The following is a 20346-nucleotide window of genomic DNA, read 5'->3' as shown; positions in this document are numbered from 1 at the left end:
CTACACCGTCTCAGCTGACATTTGTGTGGAAGGTGAACGAGTCTATAAGCTTAAAAAATAACTATCCTACAATTGTATTGTCCAAAGTAGTCGAATTTTATAGTGACGAGGCATGAATCAACATATTTCAGTTTTCATTTATTTGTTCGATAGCAACTGAACTTGCCTTTAAATTTGTTACGTTCAGTTAATATGTTTTAAATCCCTGTTTCTTACACCCACGTCTGAACGAATTTCTTATTTTGCTTTGATGCCGCGCCTGACTAGTGAATACTTTCTCTTGGTGCTTACAAAAAAAATCCAAATCTGGTCTGCGCAATCCGAGCATTTTTCTATCTTCCTTCTCTGTAGGTGTAACTGCTTATGGACAACATAATGAATATACTATACATAGAGAATATACTACTATTGTACTGAAGAGCTGCCTGCTGGCCAGACTCAGATAAGTCAATTAAATAACTACATCATCTTTACCGAAGAATTGGTCTAAAGTTCTTCATGTGACTCAGCATGGTTCTAGAGAATTCTATGGTTCCCTTTCAACAATAATAAACAAATTATTTTGTATCACTTGTTCCGTCTGAAGTATACAGTATATGTATAAGTTCATCGATGTCAACAAATTTAACTTTTTTTTAATACCGAAAACATCTTTTTCTTCGGTTGCATGTAAATCATTTTATTTTTTCGTTTGTTTTCGTAGTTTTTGGTCGAAATGGTCGAGTCCCATGGTTCCAAATCATCGTCAGGTTCAACGCATCAACTTCGTCATCCTCAGAATTGTTGCTATAAGCTTAAGAACCTCCTATGGCTAGGAATATATTCACCATGTAGACTGTAGAGAAATGTGTGACGCTGGTTGCTGGTTTGAGCATGAAATAACAGTCGAATTTGAAGAGCGCATTTACAGATAACGACGTTGTGAAATTGAAAAAGCTATAATTGGTAGGCAACTTATACGATTGTTTCGGTGAAAGACCCTAATAAAATATTTAAAATATTTTTGAACATTCTTTTGGCATGCGAGGGTGAAGACGATTGAATTAAATATTAAGACATTCTTATATTACTTGATATCATTTTATGTCGGGCTTAATTGTGGCTCTCTACTTACAGTCATATACTAGTTCACCAGGCAGTATTTTGGAGTATTCTTGATTTAAATAATCACCACCAGAACAAATCGTAAATTGCATCTATTTAAATTTAATCGGTGATCGTGCTGCTAGTGCTCGTAAACTTTAGTTGATATTGAATCTAAATCATTATAATGGAGAGACGAGAAAACTCCAGCACACTAGGGGGCCAGACCTTCCTGAAGGATGTAAGAAAGTCCTACTCTTTCGGAGGCTACGGACTTTTACCAGGACTCTCACAGCAAGAGGAACTGAGTTTGGAAGAGGTGAAGAAACTTTTTGGAGCAAGTCCTAAAGAGCCAACTAAGAAAACCAAAGAGAAAATCAAACAATTTGCTGCTAAGTACAAAGACTTTGAGTGTATCGGCTCCGGAGAGAGACCTTGGTACGAGTAAGTGTAATAAATTAAACATAGTGTTCTCTAACTAACTCATGGTACAAAATTTGTAAATTCTTAAATAAAGTCAAACTTGACCGTTCTTTCGTGAGAAACGATATCTAAATAAATTATTCGTTATGGACAGATCAGTTCATAAATATTTAAAGATCATACTTTAATATATATCATTCTTCATAATGAAAAATTGCTTAAGGTGTAAAAATTTAATTACCTGTTCGCTGTCTGTCAACACATTGCAATAGTTCCGTCATCTTGAATCGTTTAACAAGTGAAGAAATGCCAGATTTGTGCATAACACAAGTCTCGGCGGATGGTAGAAAGGCTACAGGTCTGAAAGGCTGCCCCACTGAAGGCAGATCGTTTTGTCGCTCCTCATTTGCATATCAATCGAAGTTTCACCAGATTGCATCAGTAGCTGCGGGAGTGATGGCGGTGAGGTCAGCAGGAGTGTTGATGCTCCACGTCGTACACGACGTGGACAAAGATCAAGCCTCGATAACGATGCGTTTTAAGGCATTTCATTCTTCGTATAGAAGGGTTCATTTCAGGTTTTCTTTTCAAAAGTCTATTTTGTACCATGAGGTAGAGCTTTATGAATACAGGTGCCATTCGCACCTAAAATCTTAAACCTTAATTTCTAAGCTTGCAAATTTAGCACTTCGTGGTTTGTCCTTGAATCTTAAACCTTAATCTCCACGCTTGCAAATTTAGCACTTCGTGGCGTTTTTCGTGTCGCATTGACATGAGAGTTATCATTGGATAAGATAATCAGAACGAAGCAAAAAACCGAACAGCCTGCATGTGTTGTGATGTTAGAACAACCAAACGCGTTCAATGATTTCACATGCTCGGTACCTTGGATATCCTCGGCTTGAAAGACTACAATCGTTCATTAAGCAGGTCAAATCTAAACAGTACAATAAACATAATATAAGCATTTATAATTTTTTAATTTCAATTGAATTATTCAGCTTTTTTAACATCATATTTGTATATAACTGTCAATGAAGGCTTAGAAAGCGATAATATTGTTCAATGTTGCACAGAGAGCTGGCGCAGCAGATAAGCTATAATTTCAATTGAATTATTCAGCTTTTTTAACATTATTTATAACTGTCAATGAAGGCTTATAGAGCGGTATAATTGTTCAATGTTGCACAGAGAGCTGGCGCAGCAGATAAGCTATTTTCAATTGAAGTATTCAGCTTTTTAACATTATTTATAGCTGTCAATGAAGGCTTATAAAGCGATAATATTATGCGATGTTGCACAGAGAGCTGGTGCAGCAGATAAGCTATAATTTCAATTGAAGTATTCAGCTTTTTTAACATTATTTATATATAACTAACTGTCAATGAAGGCTTTGACAGCGATAATATTGTTCAATGTTGTACAGAGAGCTGGCGCAGCAGATAAGCTAATTTCAATTGAATTATTCAACTTCTTAACATTATTTATAACTGTCAATGAAGGCTTATAGAGCGATAATATTGTTCCATGTTGCACAGAGAGCTGGCGCAGCAGATAAGCTAATTTCAATTGAATTATTCAGCTTTTTAACATTATTTATACGTAACTAACTGTCAATGAAGGCGTAGATAGCGATATAATATTATTCAATGTTGCACAGAGAGCTGGCGCAGCAGATAAGCTAATTTCAATTGAAGTATTCAACTTTTCTAACATTATTTACATATAACTAACTGTCAATGAAGGCTATGACAGCGATAATATTATGCGATGTTGCACAGAGAGCTGGCGCAGCAGATAAGCTATAATTTCAATTGAAGTATTCAACTTTTCTAACATTATTTATCTATAACTAACTGTCAATGAAGGCTTTGACAGCGATAATATTGTTCAATGTTGCACAGAGAGCTGGCGCAGCAGATAAGCTAATTTCAATTGAAGTATTCAGTTTTTTTAACATTATTTATAACTCAATGAAGGCTTATAGAGCGATATAATATTGTTCAATGTTGCACAGAGAGCTGGTGCAGCAGCCAAGCTAATTTCAATTGAATTATTCAACTTTTTAACATTATTTATAACTGTCAATGAAGGCTTAGAAAGCGATATAATATTGTTCAATGTTGCACAGAGAGCTGGCGCAGCAGATAAACTAATTTCAATTGAAGTATTCAACTTTTTAACATTATTTATATAAAAGTAACTGTCAATTTGAAGTATTCAACTTTTTAACATTATTTATAACTGTCAATGAAGGCTTAGAAAGCGATATAATATTGTTCAATGTTGCACAGAGAGCTGGCGCAGCAGGTAAGCCCATTGCCGCTGCTGGCAGTGGCGCTGTCAGTGTTCATAGCCGTGCGTCTCTGTCCCGTGCCGTGGCACGTCTCTGAGCGCTACACGGCGCACACACGCACCCTTTACGCCGTCCTGCTCAGCGCAACCTTCGGCACTGAGTGCTGGATGACTTTTTTTTCGGGTGAGTTGCGTTCAGATCACTTAAGTGCTCATATACAAACAAATATGCTCGTATATTTGTTTTCTTGCATTGACAATTTATCGGAGAATAAATTAAACGTTAGCAATGATATTCGTACGTAAATGCCTTGACACGAAAGTTGCCGTTAGTTGACGTATTACTTAATTAACTATAAGTTCAGATCACTTATAAGTGCTCATATACAAACAAATATGCTCGTGTATTTGTTTTCCTGCATTGGCAATTTATCGGAGAATAAATTAAACGTTAGCAATGATATTCTACGTAAATGCCTTGCAACGAAAGTTGCCGTCAGTTGACATATTGATTACTTAAGCATATAACACGGTCAAGCCTCGCCAGATCACTCATTTAACATAACATAACATAGTGATGTCGGCGCTGAAGTGTAGGCCTGATGTGGCCTGTCGCCGATTCTTTTCCATTTCGTGCCTTGTTCATAGATCTAAACTCGTGTCATTTGACCGGATCTTTTCATGACTGGCGATAGTTTGAAGTAGCTACTAGACTTCCACCGGGTTCGATAAGGAGCTAGGCATTTCAAATCTGAACATATATTTTTCCATAGCTTTATCTAGTCTGTTCTTGAACGCGTTCATACTTGGAGCGCCAACGATGTTTTCCCTTAAGTCAGACGAGTTTCTCTAATTACTCAATCCTATTCATTACAGGTTTAGCGCTGTTCTTCAGTGTTCCTCGACACGTGTTCGCGCAGGTGCAGATCGTACTGTTCCCTCTGTACTTCCTAGTGAAGGCGGCACTGCTGCTGCTCGCGCTCCTCTGCTTCATCGTGCACAAGCCGTTCGAGCCCAGCAGCACTCGGGCGCTGGTGCAGGTATTACAATAAGTCCAGGATAGTGAAGGTTTATAGACAGCCCAGCAGTACCCAGGCACTAGTGCAGGTATTGCTTGCATTACAATAAGTCCAGGATAGTGAAGGTCCATAGACAGCCCAGCAGCACCCGGGCGCTGGTGCAGGTATTACCTTGCATTACAATAAGTCCAGGATAGTGAAGGTTCGCAGGTATTGCCTTGCATTGCAATTTGTCCAAAGTAAACAAGGTGCCGTTTCATTCCTGTTGTGTAGTTTGTATATAATTATCTAACCTAATGAGAATTTCAAATTCTCTTATTAACAGACAATAATTTTCGTATCGCACTTTATTGAGTATATTTACGTCCTTGTCAAATTATGCCTCGCCATAGTAACAACTATTCCTGACTGTGATACATTGCACATGCTATGATGTCTCTAAATTCTTGTCATTCACAATTGCCAGAGATATCATAAACATTGCACATGCTATATGATGTCTTTAAGGGCAGGGTGGCCCAGTGGTTAAAGTTAAGAGTACCAAGATTGGCGCAGAGAGGTGCGGGTTCGATCCCAGCTCTGTGCGCCAGTTTCTGGTCAGAATCGGCAAGGAGGCCGGGCGGTTAAGCACAGCAGAATTGTAGCAGTGAATTGCGAAGTTAGAGCCCGCAACATGCTGTGAATGTTCTGCGATGTTAAGAATCGGCGACAGGCCTACGGCCTAATAACGCTGAAACCGCTATTTATTTATCTATTTAAATTCTTGTCATTCACAATTGCCAGAGATATCATACATTGCACATGCTATGATGTCCCTAAATTCTTGTCATTCACAATTGCCATAGACTTATGCTCTCAGCTTTCTTCCGTTAATGTGAACCGTTGTGGCAGAGCTCCTTGCTGACCGTGGCCTTTCTGACGAACCTCGTGGTCCGTGTGCATCTCGCGCCACACCTCACGCGCCTCATCGCCATCAAGGTCGCAACGTATTCTCCTTGCTCTGTAACTTGTCATGTGTCAGATAATGCTATTTCATGTTGTATAACATTACAAGTTACGTTAATTAGGATCAAATTTATTATATAAGATTCAATTAAATGTCCTTTATATACATATATACAATTGAAAATTTTTATTAATTTTTATTTTTTTGTGTCGTTTGCCCGCAACAATTCTTGTATGGAACCATCCTTTTTGTCAAAGCTCATTTACCATTTACCAAGCACACGAATAACCGTCCGTTTTACGAGATAAATCACTAATCATATCTCACTTAAATGCTAGTCGCTGTTCATCCGACGCATGGTTGAATTAATATTCATTCAACCATGATCTGACGTGCCCCTGACGCTCACTGCAGATGGCGATCGAGAGCGAGGAAGGATTAGGCGGAGAGGTTGGCAGCACTGCGCCTGGTCGGCTTAGTCACTGCCCTCACTACATGAAGCTGCATCGCGCCTTCCGACGCGTCCACTCCACTATAGCCGCCGCCAACATGGCGAGTCTCACGTGCACTGCCATCCTCGTCTCATACCAAGCTCTAAAATTTACCACTTAGTCATTATTAGATGAAGAATTAACTTATCGAGTATAATCTAAATCTCAGTATCATAAGGGGAGTTTAATACTAATAGGGTATTTGTCAAGACCCTGCGAGTCAACGAAATATTCATTTGTATAGACTATAGATCAACTACCGTCCTACTGACCTGCACGACGGCTTTTTGTGCTTTCGAAGGCTTAAGTAGCTACAATGTAGTTACTGATGCTTTATACTGAAAATCAAAACTCTTAATAGTCTGTGAAATATTCAATAAGTAGATTTCCACACAATGAATAAGCATTGTAGCTACTAAGTCTAGCCGTATTGGACGTTAAAATGGTCGAGAATCACTTTGTATTACAAGGCAAAAGTAAAAAGAAGTTAACTTTTTTCGCCTGCTAGTTATTCGTAAGATTCGTGTATTTTGAATCCCTGATTTTCAGTGTTTAAACAAGACTGGATTGCATATTTCAGTGTATTAACAAGATTAGGTTCATCATATGGACAGAATTAACGTGTTCGGCTCAAAACTACTAGGCTTCAATTGAGAGGATTTTCTACATAATTTGCGATAATAATAGTTGCAAGTCCAAAATCTTGAACATGCACGAAAGAAAATGTCTCTATTTTTTCGCTTGTGATTGTGGGCAATCAAAAATGCAGAAAAAAAAACGAGAAAAACTATCATTGAATGCGGCAATATAGTTAATCGACAGACAGTTTAGTTTAGTTGCAGAACTTACCTGTTGAAACGAAACGAATTTGTGTCGTTGTACAATCTTTGTTGTAGCGAGTGTAAAAATTATGCCTTAAATTAAATGTTGTCCATTAATTTCATTTGTAGAATGTTTCATTTACGCATCCAAATTAAAAAGTTTTTTATTGTGCAAGAAGTCATAAAAACAGATACAGGGTGCCCCACAATTTGTGTCCGAGCGAAGATGCAATCATTAAATATCGCGAATATTTTTGTGTGACACCCATTATATTATCACTTTCAGGCTTCAGGTCATCAACATAATTCATGATTTCATGAATTATCTTCTTAACAAAGCACGTCATGAGCTCCTGAACAATCTCTTAAACTTGAACATGGGGAATTGTTAATAGATCGGTACACTTGATGAGCCTTCCTCCTGTGCCTGCCCTGTGCAATACAGTGCCTTCACCTGTGCAGTACAGGGCCTTCACCTGTGCAGTACAGGGCCTTCCCCTGTGCAGTACAGGGCCTTCACCTGTGCAGTACAGGGCCTTCACCTGTGCAGTACAGGGCCTTCACCTGTGCAGTACAGGGCCTTCACCTGTGCAGTACAGGGCCTTCAACTGTGCCTGTCTCTTATACACATCTAGATGTGTATAAGAGACAGGCCCTGTGCCGTGCAGGGCATTAGCCTGCTGACTGATGGCAGGTCTTACTGCTGTGTCTGCCCTGTACCGTGCAGGGCATTCACCTGTCGCTCTCAAGGTCGCATTACGTACTCACGAGTTATTGATTGTCACTGCGGCTGATGTCACGCATGGTTGAATCTACTAGTTCAACCATGGATGTCACGAGTGTTCAAAATTGTTCCGTCTTACAATTCCGTGACTTATTCCTACTTCAGCCCAGGTATGAAATTTTGTTCAATTTGAAAACACAATTTATTCTCAGTGAATTTGATGATCATCAATTCAACTCATAAGCAATTTGATTCATTCACCGTTAGCTGCATTAGGGTCGAGGTCAATAAGGACATTTTCTGAACTTAGGCATCCAATATAATGTTTAAGCTTACGATTTTTTCCTTTGAACCCTTTGTTCCTAGGGAAATTTAAAGTTGTATATAGTTTATATATTTTTTGAATTCTTAAATGAATTCTAACGCAAGTTGTCATAAAAAATTTAGGAGTTCCGTAGAAGACTACCTGAGACATATCCTCGGCAGTTACTGATAATTGTAAGCTATATTATTGCTGGAAAATGAAAATCATGGGTCGATTTGGAGTCCTCACCATATATCACACTGAATTTTTTAGTCCTTTGCATTTTTCGTTGCGTGATAAGCGACAGAAGTGCAATTGTTCTGGCAGCTGTTATAAGTGAACATGAGAGCTAAATTATAAGTGAACATGAGAGCTAAATTATAAGTGAACATGAGAGCTCAACTTGATTTAATGACAGTTCACTAGAACTCATTTCTGAGGAGATCATGAAGGGAATAAATGTAAAACGCTCCAAATCATGATTTAACACGTTGACTACGTATTGGTACATATGCGTACCACGAAATGTATTTCTGCAGGAGGTAGTGGTACATAATACAGGTATAGTCTAAAATCGGCCAAATCCGAGAACGAAAAAGGCCGTTAATTCAATGTATACTAGTTTATTTGTAGGTTCCGCTATAAAAATTCCATTTATTTTCTTTTTTGCAGTATTTAAAATTTAATTAGGAAGTACCCCTATCATAAATTTTAGCCGGCCAACGCAATTGAGAAAAACTAAATCACGGAATTTGTCCAGAAAAAAATGACCGTCTGGCAACCCTGCTTAAAAACAGTACAAAAAATGAAATAATAGTACAAGATGAAGTAATCGTAGTCAACATGTTAAACAGCTTGCTGTAAATATTTCAAATACTGCAAAGCAAATGGGAATCAGAATTATTAAAGAAAGTTTAATCGTAATAAAGAAAACACCGTGGATGAGAGGCCAATATTTATTGTATAGGCTGGAGCAATAAAGCTGCAATATATGTACATGAATTATAATAAATAATATGATATATATATATATAATATAATATAATAATAATATATTATAATAAATAAATAAATAAATAGTGTAATATATGTACACTATTTATTATAGTGAATATTTTATCTGATTACGCGTACTGCACGTTTCTAAACAAACATATTTTATCATCTAATACTAATATGACTGTACAAATACACATTTTTGTACAATACATTATCAGAAGATGGTGAGTTTACTGCTAATAGAAAAATAACAAAGACATATAATGCTGAATATTCTTTATGAAGATAAACAAGAAAAATGGTGATGTGCAGCAATACAAAGACTACCAACTGAAAATCCACAACTCAAATGAAAATCATTCATTCAATTGTATCGCCCGAAGAGTCGCACTCTAAATATGCTCAGTAAATGCAACCAGGTAATAATATAACATTTATCAAGTTCTATCAAAATTATAACAGTTAACAGCCTGCAAATTGACCATTAAATGTCCGGTCTCTCAGGATATCATCTTTGCCGGCACATATTTTCCCTAAATCCGCAATCTACCATTTTAATGCACATACCATATGTAAAGGGTTTTCTCATGTGAACCTGATATACAATTTTAGATTCGTCCCATTCCCTAGCAAGCGTAACCAACTAGGGCGCTGCTATTAGCATAGACCGTCATTGTACGACGAAAGCTTTTACTTATAGACGAACCGAGCTTATCCCAAATAATTTGGTAAGTCAAACCACTGTATTCGCGGCTATTTTACTGACTTGTGTTTGTACAATTATTGTATATATATATATATGCACGTTTTATATTTCGTCATAAGTTGTTTAGTTTTGGTTTTAAAAGTTTTGACTTCGCCAGAAACCGTTGGCAAGTAACTTCACTCAACGCTTATCAAATCATTTTACCCACAAAGAAGATTCTATCTACGAAATTCTTCACACCATATTTAATGGTATAAATAATATAATTGGCATCCGTATGTATTTTCCTCAAGAAGGGTAGCCTAGAAAAATAGCTCTCACTACCCTCGTTCACTAGCGCGAAATTGTTTAACATAATGACGGCAGACTTGACCATCTTCCACAAGCTGGAACATGAAATCTGGAATTTCTTTTTGCATGGCCGACAAATACAAAATAGAGAGCGTTGAAAGCAGAATACAACCGCCTAGAGCTTTAGAATTCTTGCAACACAAACAAATACCTTTTATATAAATTTTAAACATTATCCCGAAAAGAATTGAATTTCTCAAGGTTTTTATTCGAAAAAAATTATTTGTTAAAATATGTGATATCTTCAAATGGCATTTTACGACACGCGCTCGAGTGTTGCGTGCGCGACTGCCGTTGATGAGGGCACAGCCATCAACGCAGGACTCGCTTGTCCTGTGTTGCTCCCGTACAGTCGCGCTGCTGTGGACTGCGACCGCGGGATTGAGGTGGAAGATGTGGGCGAATTTGACGAAGAGCTGGAGAGGTGCTTCCTAGGGGACAAACTGTGCTGGGAACTGGAGTCTGTTGCTGCTGGGGAGTTGGACTGGGAATTGGAGTCTGTTGCTGCTGGGGAGTTGGACTGGGAATTGGAGTCTGTTGCTGCTGGGGAGTTGGCCTGGGAACTGGAGTCTGTTGCTGCTGGGGAATTGGACTGGGAATTGGAGTCTGTTGCTGCTGGGGATTTGGCCTGGGGATCAGAGTCTGTTGCTGCTGGGGAGTTGGCCTGGGAACTGGAGTCTGTTGCTGCTGAGGAGTTGGACTGGGAATTGGAGTCTGTTGCTGCTGCTGGAACGTTGGTGTGAGATTCAGTATTTGTTTCTGCTGGAAAGTTGGCCTGTGAGTTAGAGTCTACTGCTGCCGGAGAGCTTGACCGCGAGCTGTACTGTTGGGCGATCAAAGCGTTAATTTGATTCTTGATGCTCACGCGGTCTGACTCGGTGGCGGCGTTTCGGATCAAATCTTCGCCTATTGATAAAATGGGGGAAGAAATGTCGCGCATCGGTGGATGATTTGTTACAATATCATGAACTTCTTCGGGAGAAAATGAGCACTGACTCGCCACTGATCGATCAGTTTCTAAAATATTATTGCCTTGCTGCGATTCAAAGCCACGTCTGTTGTGATGAATTTCGTTTGTATCGTCATCGTTCGTAGTGAAATTTTGTTCGTCAATAAATTCAATATTTTCTTCATGCGGCATTTGACGAGCATTGACATTTTCGAAGACTTTCAACTCATCATTCATTGTAATTTCGGATCCATGTGGTCCGTCATAATTTTGTTCCACTTTTGATGGCTCGTGAAAATTATTATCAACAGAATTTTCTTCCTTTGGTAATGTTTGAGTTAAAACATTAGGATCCGTGTCTCCTTTGACTGCCTCGGGATCCGAAGATGGTTCTTCCATCTCCCCTGACACTTGCTGGATTGTTAGGCGGTCTTGTGACCATACTGGCGCAGTTTTAGTTATTAATCCTGGGCCCTCATGAATGTTGCCAGACTCGTTGAATACATGAGCATCATTGGAAACAGAAGACCGCTCCGCCATATTATCAGAGACTATTCGATTATACTTGTAATCTGATGCTTGGTCTAAAATGTTAGCATGATCTTCGACACCGGAGTGAATTTGAACTTTAATGTGAGCAATAGAATTCATGTCGTGAATGACAGCAGGAGCTTCAATTATGAACAAATTGTCATCAAGATTTGTGGTTTCCCGAGCTTCGGCGTGATTTAGAACTAATGAGTTTGATGTATAGTTTGTTTTCTCCTCCTCGCCGTTGTTCATGTCTTCCGAATCGTTTTGATCCAGCTTTTTGAAAAGGGTTACGTCATCCACGATTGTCAGAGGCTCAGAAGTACCAGGATTTTCTCGAAGGTAGAGGAAGTGATCTTCACTGTCTGTCATTTCGCTCCTTTTTATTTCATCACCAGCGACTTTTGCTGTCGAGCGGATCGCCCAATCACCTTCTTGTTTGCCTCCAAAGACGCTGTTGTCTATCGGAGAGAACGAAGTTCTGCCCACCGATAAATGTTCTTTTCCATAATTTAACGTTAATTCCACAGCCGTGGTTCCTTCCGTTCTTTCGTCAATTTCATTCATTCTTTCTTCAATCGAAAACTTTCGTTTTGTCAATTCCTCTGCAACATCAGTTTGATCACCTTGCAGCTCAGTCTTGCTTGTCGAAATTGGATGTTCACTTTCTTCCGAATTTCGCTCCGAGATCATTTGATTTGCAACTAATGTAATATCATCAGGCTCAGTTTGTTCCACTGGTGGGCCATGAATTCGAGGCGCTTGCAAATTTCCATGAGAAGAATCGCGATCTAAGTTAGTGTTTGTCGTATCTGCATCAATACTTGGGTACAATTTCAATTTAAACGACCATTTCGACGAAGCCGCTTCAGCCTCTTCATCCGTGTACTGTTCGAAGATGGTCTGCTGAACGATTTCAAAATTCACATCAGTCCTTAACTCGTCATTTGAGTTCAAAGCGTCCTCAACAGAAAACGTGTCACTCGCTTCGGAAACCAAATCTATTTTAGAGCATGGAAAATTAGCTTCCATTGACGATGGGAGACTGTCATCATGAGCTAAATATAAAGCTGGGTCGCTTGTATCTTCTTCATCCAACGAATATCGAGGGCCATCATCTTCACCAAGTTGTCGAGCTTCATATCGGGATGCAGGGCCCTCAATGTTCAAAGAAGGAAAACTTTCTTCGTTCATCTCAAATGTATGCGATTGGGGCATTGACTCATCAGCTACCGGAATTGGGTCTTTGTCATAATCATCAACTGATCTTATATTCGAAAAATCCATAAAAGTTTTTTCATCGAATGTCATTGTTTCAAAGATGCCATTTGAAGTTAAAATATTTGCTGACGAATTTAGATATTCTTTTGAAAATTCATCAATGTTGCTCGAAGTTTTATTCGTTGTGGCCGCGACGGTTCTATCGGAGGCAATTGCATCGCATTCATGATTAATGGAAGAATTTTCAACTGGTTCCTGATTAGCATCGTTATCGTGGAATTTTCTCTCCTCAACTTGGGCATTTTTTACAACGTCTGAATCCTTCAGGTTGCGTTCAACTTCTTCGGGATAGCTTGCTCCCAGTGTACCAAATTCAAAAGTCTTTTCAAACACCGCAACCGCACTGTTTGTATTTGATGGAAATGTAGTCGATGATGTCTCTTTTGAAGCTTTCTCCGTGGAGGCAAATTCATTACCACTGATGTTGGGTTCCTGCTCGATTTCATCGACAAGATGAACGCGCTCATCATCTTTGTTGCCAATATTAAGAGTCGATGCAAACTCGTTACTTGCGTCTCCATCACGACTTCCAAGGGAACCCTTGAGGTTGTCCTCGGACTTCTCGCGGCGTTCGTGCGACTCGTCGCCAAGATAAGAGGTAAAGTTGGACTCTGAACCCTCAGGCGCCAACGCTTTACCAACTGTTTCATTTATTTCTTCGCTCCTGCCGCTCTCTGGATCAAAGGTACGACGATATTTAGCAGTAGCGCTTCGAGTGGGAAATGCGAGCTGCGCAGCGGCTGAGGTGCTCAGGCACCGCTCTACGTCCTCATTCATGAAATCGCCATCGCTAAGGTGGTCGTTGGTGGACATAGCAGCAGACTTGATCGAGAAGTTTGTGATAATGCTGGTCTTTGATAGAGTGGCTTCCCGTGTCTTGTGCTCTGCCGCGTCATCCGTGCTGATTGCGTAGATCTGCTGACGAGACACGATCGGGTCGCTATCGCTGCTGGAACCCACGATGATAGCGCCAGCTATGGGAGTGAGAGAGGAGCGTTAATTAGTGCTAAAGAAGGAATCAATCGGACACTGAAACTGTGGTGCACCAGCTAGTTCATTGATTACATTTCTTAGTACAGTGAAAAAGGTGTCGAATTTAGATGCAGATAATTTTACTTCTATCGAAACCCTACTTCAAACTAATTTGTTTCGGACACCGAAATAAATATCAAGTAAATTAACATTCAAATATTAACAACCTACATAACATGAGCACCCTTAATTGGCACACGCAATCGATAAAAACAACGAGAATTAAGACATTTTATGACACCCTCGGAAGCTGTAGTTCGGAAGACTGACATGTTTCATTGCTTCATTACTTGAAATAAATTAAAACACTGTACTTATCTACGTATTTTGTAGGTTTATTTTCAAACGGCAATAAGCAAATTTTCTTCTTACAGAGCGCCACCTCGACCAATAACTACAAGAACGGATCACAGTTCAGAATACAAATTTATTTCATTTTGAAGATATGAAATCAACGGAGGAAATTGCGCTGATAAGTCATACTGCAAAATCGAAGCTATGCAGGAGCATATGTTCAGACTTAAAATGCCTAGCAAATTACGGACCAGGCAATAAGTCCAGACGAAGCTATGCAGGAGCATATGTTCAGTCTTAAAATGCCTAGCAAATTACGGACCAGGCAATAAGTCCAGCAGCTATCTCAATCAATCGTCAGCTATGAAAAGATTGGGTTCCAAAGGCCGGATCCCTTGTGAATCAAGTCACGAAAAGTTCAAGAATCGGCAACAGGCCATGTCTATTCTATTCTATTCTATTCTATTCTATTCTATTCTATTCTATTCTATACTATTCTATTCTATTCTAATATAGTGGACATTGGCAAAGAGTTCCGTCGGCGCTGGGAGTAGCGTTGCTACGGTAAACAGTGACGTCTGCATGTCGATACTGCGATGACAGACACGGCACCAACGTGGCAGATGCCCACACCTTCACCACGTCACACCATCACGTCACTAGGTGCAACAGATGACGGCGGGTGATTGTGTCACTAGGTGCAACAGATGACGACGGGGCGATTATGTCACTAGGTGTAACAGATGACGGCGGGGCTGTTATGTCACTAGGTGCAACAGATGACGGCGGGGCGATTATGTCACTAGGTGTAACAGATGACGGCGGGGCTGTTATGTCACTAGGTGCAACAGNTGTATAAGAGACAGGATGACGGCGGGCGATTATGTCACTAGGTGCAACAGATGACGGCGGGATATTATGTCACTAGGTGCAACAGATGACGGCGGGCGATTATGTCACTAGGTGCAACAGATGACGGCGGGGCTATTATGTCACTAGGTGCAACAGATGACGGCGGGGCTATTATGTCACTAGGCGCAACAGATGACGGCGGGCGACCACGTAACTAGGTGCAACAGATGACGGCGGGCGACCACGTAACTAGGTGCAACAGATGACGGGAGGGGCGAACGGACCTATACTAGTTGCTGCTCAGCTTGTGGGTAGGAGGAGCTATCAACATTACTGTAGCCATTATTTCACTGTTATTCATCTCGTGCCCGCAATGAACTAGCAGAACTATTCTTATAACTACTGCACTGTCACCCAGCACGCAACAAAACATTTGTCGTCAAATGAACACTGCTACCGGTCCTGTTGGGCCAAAACGTGGCACTGCTCACGACTCCAAGACAAATTGATTATAAAAGTGAGTGATGTAGTTACTTGATGATACATCAAATTGATGTAGTCACTTGATGTTACATCAAAGTGATGAGGCCACTTGATGTTACATCAAAGTGGTGAGGCCACTCGATGTTACATCAACGTGATGAGACCACTTGATGTTACATCAAAGTGACGAGGTCACTTGATGTTACATCAAAGATACAAAAATCAAATAATACAAAATTATGTACAACCTAACAATTTTAATTGTAGAAATATTCTCCCTAAACAACATTAGAGGTTTGCTAGATCGTTAGCTTGCTTGATAACGGCAATCGAAATCCGTGGACTTTGGTACTGTACGTATGCCGCACGGTTAATAATGAAAACGTATCTTTATGTAAAAGCGTTGCTTCTAGTGTTTATTCTAATGAAGCAATCTAAAAATTGAAAGAAGAAACATGCAAATATGTCATGAAAATTACATCAATACCAGGTATTTATATGTGAATAACTGATATTTGTCAAGTCCGATTGCACTTAGCGCTATTACACCACGCTTGAACGCTGGCATGACTCACTAGCTGCAGCTACTGTCTCCCATGTTCCTCGCAATGCTGACACTGTCTGACATCTAGTGCATATAAGTCACTGGTCTGTGGAATGCGGACTCACCTTTACAAGCGTAATGCTCTTCATCGTCATTATGCGATGCTCCACTAAGTGGTCGCGATTTTGCAAAATTTTCGTCTTCGCTTCCATGTTCAAAATGTTGGTCAAAGTGCAGGTCGGCGATGTTTGTAGGTGGATTCAATTCGCCATTGTCTGGTACGACATTTTCAGACAGATTTTTAGGTGACAATTTTTCACGGACGTTCCCTGCTGCCTCAGAATCACACGTGTTGATATGCAAGTCTAGACTATCAAACTGATCCACGAGTTCATCAGCGTCTATTTCATTCAGTTTACCTGGCTGAGTTTTAGTTGTAACGGGACTATACCTGGTGCTGGTGCTGTCGCACTCAGTGTCAATCATGTTTTGCTTACAGTTGGGCTCTTCGTGATCGACAATGAAGCTATGCAAAGATTCACTAGCGACTGTGGCTCCTGGACCCGCATGACTGTTTATAACATCTTCAGAATCGATTGTGGTTTCATGTAGTGGTGCAATGAAGTCTGGATCGCTGGAGATGGTGCAATTTAGTTCGTGTGTCTCATTTTCGCTCAGACCATCCAACCCACTGCTGTTTCCTGTTTTAACGTGCTCGCTGGCGCCGAAAAATTCTTTACCTTCATCGTTATGCAGTTTATACGATTGTCTGCCTAGAGGAGACGATATTGGAGCATGAACAGACATTGCGTTACATGACTCTGGATTCTCATTACTGTTTATTAGAGTCGTCTCATTCCCAATGGCTGGCAGTGTCCGTTGCTTCATGATGAGGTTGTCTTCAGGGTCCATCATGAAGCCCGGGATGGGCACGGCTTCGTAAGGCGCCACAGTTTGACTGAGTTTAGCGCTCCTCACTGTACCAGCTGATCCCCTCAACGAGTTGATGGTTCGTCGGACTGACAAGTCACTAGGGGAGGGAACGGACCCTCTTTGCTTGAGTGCGTCGTTACTGAGCGGCACAACCTTGTTTGACTCGGTGTGAGATATGGGAGAAGCCACGTTTTCATTGCAAATCGAACCTGAAGTTGGAACTTTTACTGCTGCTTGTATATCAACGCCGGCATCAGTTCTTTCTGTGCTGCAGGGCTCTTCTACATCAGCCACAGAACTTGGGGCACACCCCATTGTTGCAGGAAAATAATATCTAATTTACAATAATCGCGGTCCAATATGTGGAGTTACATTTCCGGAATAATTATTGAGTAATCAAGCCTAGGCCATTTTTCGTCTGTATCGAGCTTTGTTTCATCAATAGAATGTTAATCATTAGCGCAAGGGTTCCATTGGCAATTTCTGATCATTATTTTAAACATACAATTAATTGATACCGAATAAATGAAAATTCAGAAGATTACAGCACCGAGAAAATAGACACGGCTAAAAAATCACTAATTCAGAGCGTGTGTTTCAATCATCTGTCAGCAAAATAGTTGATTCGTACGCGACGTCTATAGTTGGAGCAACAATAACACTAGATCGATGATTGTTGCACCCCATGGAGTCGCACTGAACCTTTCCGTATGAAGGCCGGCTTGCAAGTGCGGCCGGTGCATAGTTTGTCTCATTGTTTGGTGAGCGTCAGTGCCTGGAATGTTCAATCGTTAAGACACTTGCGGATGGAGGCGCATGACGGACGAGTGGACAGCGACTTTTTCACAGTAATAAAGTCACACGAATAGTTATTTTTTTGATAATTTTTTTCAACCGTGATCTCATGTCCAGTTAAAAGCTATAATGTAGTGTAATTTTTATTCGAGAAACAGCACGCTACGGGTAAAACAACAGAGAAATTAGTGATCATATTGCGGTAATTGAATTTTAGGCTGCTAAGCTTCAGTTTAGTTCAGAACGGAAATCTATTTTGTCTGGGACGATACACGGCGTACACTAATCAACAAGTCTGAAAATTCCGCAGTCATAACAGCGTCAGGTTTTCGGTTGATTTCGAACTGTTTTATTTTAGAAAATAAGCCTTGTGATCTCGACGAAATTTTGGTTCCAACACCCGAACCCAGCCATAATTGCCAATTTAAACCGACCCGTCAAAATTGCCTTCGTTTCATTAGCCGTATGATCAATCAACTAACGAAAATAATGCACCTAATGAAACTATGAATGGCAATGAAAGTGAATCAGGCAAAACCAGATACCGGTTCCGAGCATCTCTATGTATTTACAGCGAGCGGCGGGTCACGAAACCGTGACCCACACACAAAATTCTGGTTTCGCCACCAAAATTTTCACAGCTACCTATGAGTTTCGATCTCGCTTCGCAATTCGCTGCTTCAAACTTGGTGGTCTTAACAACAAGGCTGCATTGAGTTAAAATGAGTGCCGTCATTGATGATCCTCCAAAATATTTCGTAAAAACTAACAGAATGAAAATTGTTTATAATGAAAGCCACACCAAATTATATTTGCACGTAAGAAGTTGGCAGATGTACCCGTTGGGACCATGTGTGGACTATGTCGATGGACTATGTGGTTATTTTCTACTGTCAGTCATGCTTTTTTACTTATTATTATATTTATATATCGATGTTGCCATTATACATAACAATATCAGCGTTAAAGAATAGGCCGAGTTGGCCTGTCGCCGATTCTTCTAATGATGCTCTTGACTTCTATGATGACTTCTTGACTTCTCTGATTTGATGCTATAAGATCTGAGAACTGGTCTGTTGACCGGATCAATCCAAAAATTGGAGTTGAAGCTTAGAGCATCTGCTGAAAATCCAACATTGAATTGAATTGTTATGCTTTAATTGCTTCATTCAATGGTTGTGAGACAAAGGAATTCGATGGATGTCATTGCTTCCAAAGATATTTAGAAAAATAATGAACCATCATGTCAATATTTTTCGTAAAGTTCAGTCGAAGTGCCAACGATGCAAGCAGTGAGTTTGTTCCATACGTCGATGACTGGAAGCGATAAGTGTTGTGAGGAGGAGTTACTGCGCAGTTTTTTAGTTTATAGCCGTGGCCTTTGGTGTTGGTTCTTGTTACAAATTCTAGTAATCCTTCTGGATCTGCAGAAAACATGGGTTTACATGTATACTTCCTTATGGCCCCACGCAGACGCCGATAGCAAAGACTTATTGGCTTCATAATTGCCAACCTTCCTTCATAAGCCTTGCCCTTCAAGCATAAAACTATCATCGGTGCACGTCTTTGAACACTCTCAACTAAATTTGTATATTGTTTAATTTCGGTGACCACACGGCGTTTCCAAACTCTAGGTTTGGGTGCACGACAGCAAAAAACAACAGCTTCATCGTTCCTGCATCCAGGTACTCGTAGGAGCGTCTGATGAGTCCAAGCAGTTCATTGACTTTATCAACTCGTGTTTCTATATGCCTTTGAAATTTCAACTCCTTGTTGACAAAAAACTTCAAATCTTTTTACACTCTACAGCATTAAAACCCAGTTGCAGTGCATCAGCCTAGCCAACTATCAAGATCATCTGGTAATAATTGTCCTTTATTCGACGCATCCATAACTGTATTACAAACTTTTGTGTCGTCATCATATTAGCACACGCTTGCAACTGCTTCCGGCAGTTCCTTTATAAACACAACGAATAGAACTGGCCCGAAAACGCTTCCCTGAGGCACGCCGCTGTGCACTTATGCCCATTCTGAAAAATTCCGTTAATACTGACCAGCCGACGCCAACCTAGAAGAAAATTTCTAATCCATTGAAGTACATTTCTCTCTATTCCCATGTTCCACATGTAACAGCTGTTCATGCGGAACACTGTAAACTTTTTTTTGGCAAAATCGAGATGCACTGCATCCACTGCCTCGCCTTCGTCCAGCAGGCAAATCCAAAATCATTCAAAGTAGACAAGATGTTAGTGGCGCAAGATCTGCCGGCTTATGAAGCCGTGTTGACAGTCTGATAGGATATGGTTAACTGTCAAGTGATCAGTCATCCTATCTTGCACTACAGATTCCATAGTCCTACAAACAACACTTGAAAGACTAATAGGACGATAGCTACCGGGGTCACGCTTTTTGAACAATATCACTTTTTTTAACAAAAGTATCACCCTTGCTTCTTTCCAATTGGCCTACAATGTCTGTTCGTTCAAGG

The 20346-nt window shown here is 40.3% G+C and overlaps 1 protein-coding gene across 1 annotated transcript; it reads left to right on the top strand.

Moving 5' to 3' along the window:
- Positions 1-1116: 1116 nt before the first annotated feature.
- On the top strand, positions 1117-7277 carry LOC108673144 (transmembrane protein 205). Its single transcript, XM_018160929.2, has 5 exons — positions 1117-1527; positions 3801-3985; positions 4678-4841; positions 5712-5798; positions 6181-7277. The coding sequence occupies exons 1-5, from the start codon at positions 1271-1273 to the stop codon at positions 6376-6378; spliced, it is 891 nt and encodes a 296-aa protein (XP_018016418.1). The 5' UTR covers positions 1117-1270; the 3' UTR covers positions 6379-7277.
- The last annotated feature ends 13069 nt before the right edge of the window (positions 7278-20346 follow it).

Source organism: Hyalella azteca, unplaced genomic scaffold (genome assembly GCF_000764305.2).
Source record: "Hyalella azteca isolate HAZT.00-mixed unplaced genomic scaffold, Hazt_2.0.2 contig7398, whole genome shotgun sequence".
Classification (NCBI taxonomy): Eukaryota; Metazoa; Arthropoda; class Malacostraca; order Amphipoda; family Hyalellidae; genus Hyalella; species Hyalella azteca.
This window is presented reverse-complemented; position numbering and strand designations above follow the sequence as displayed.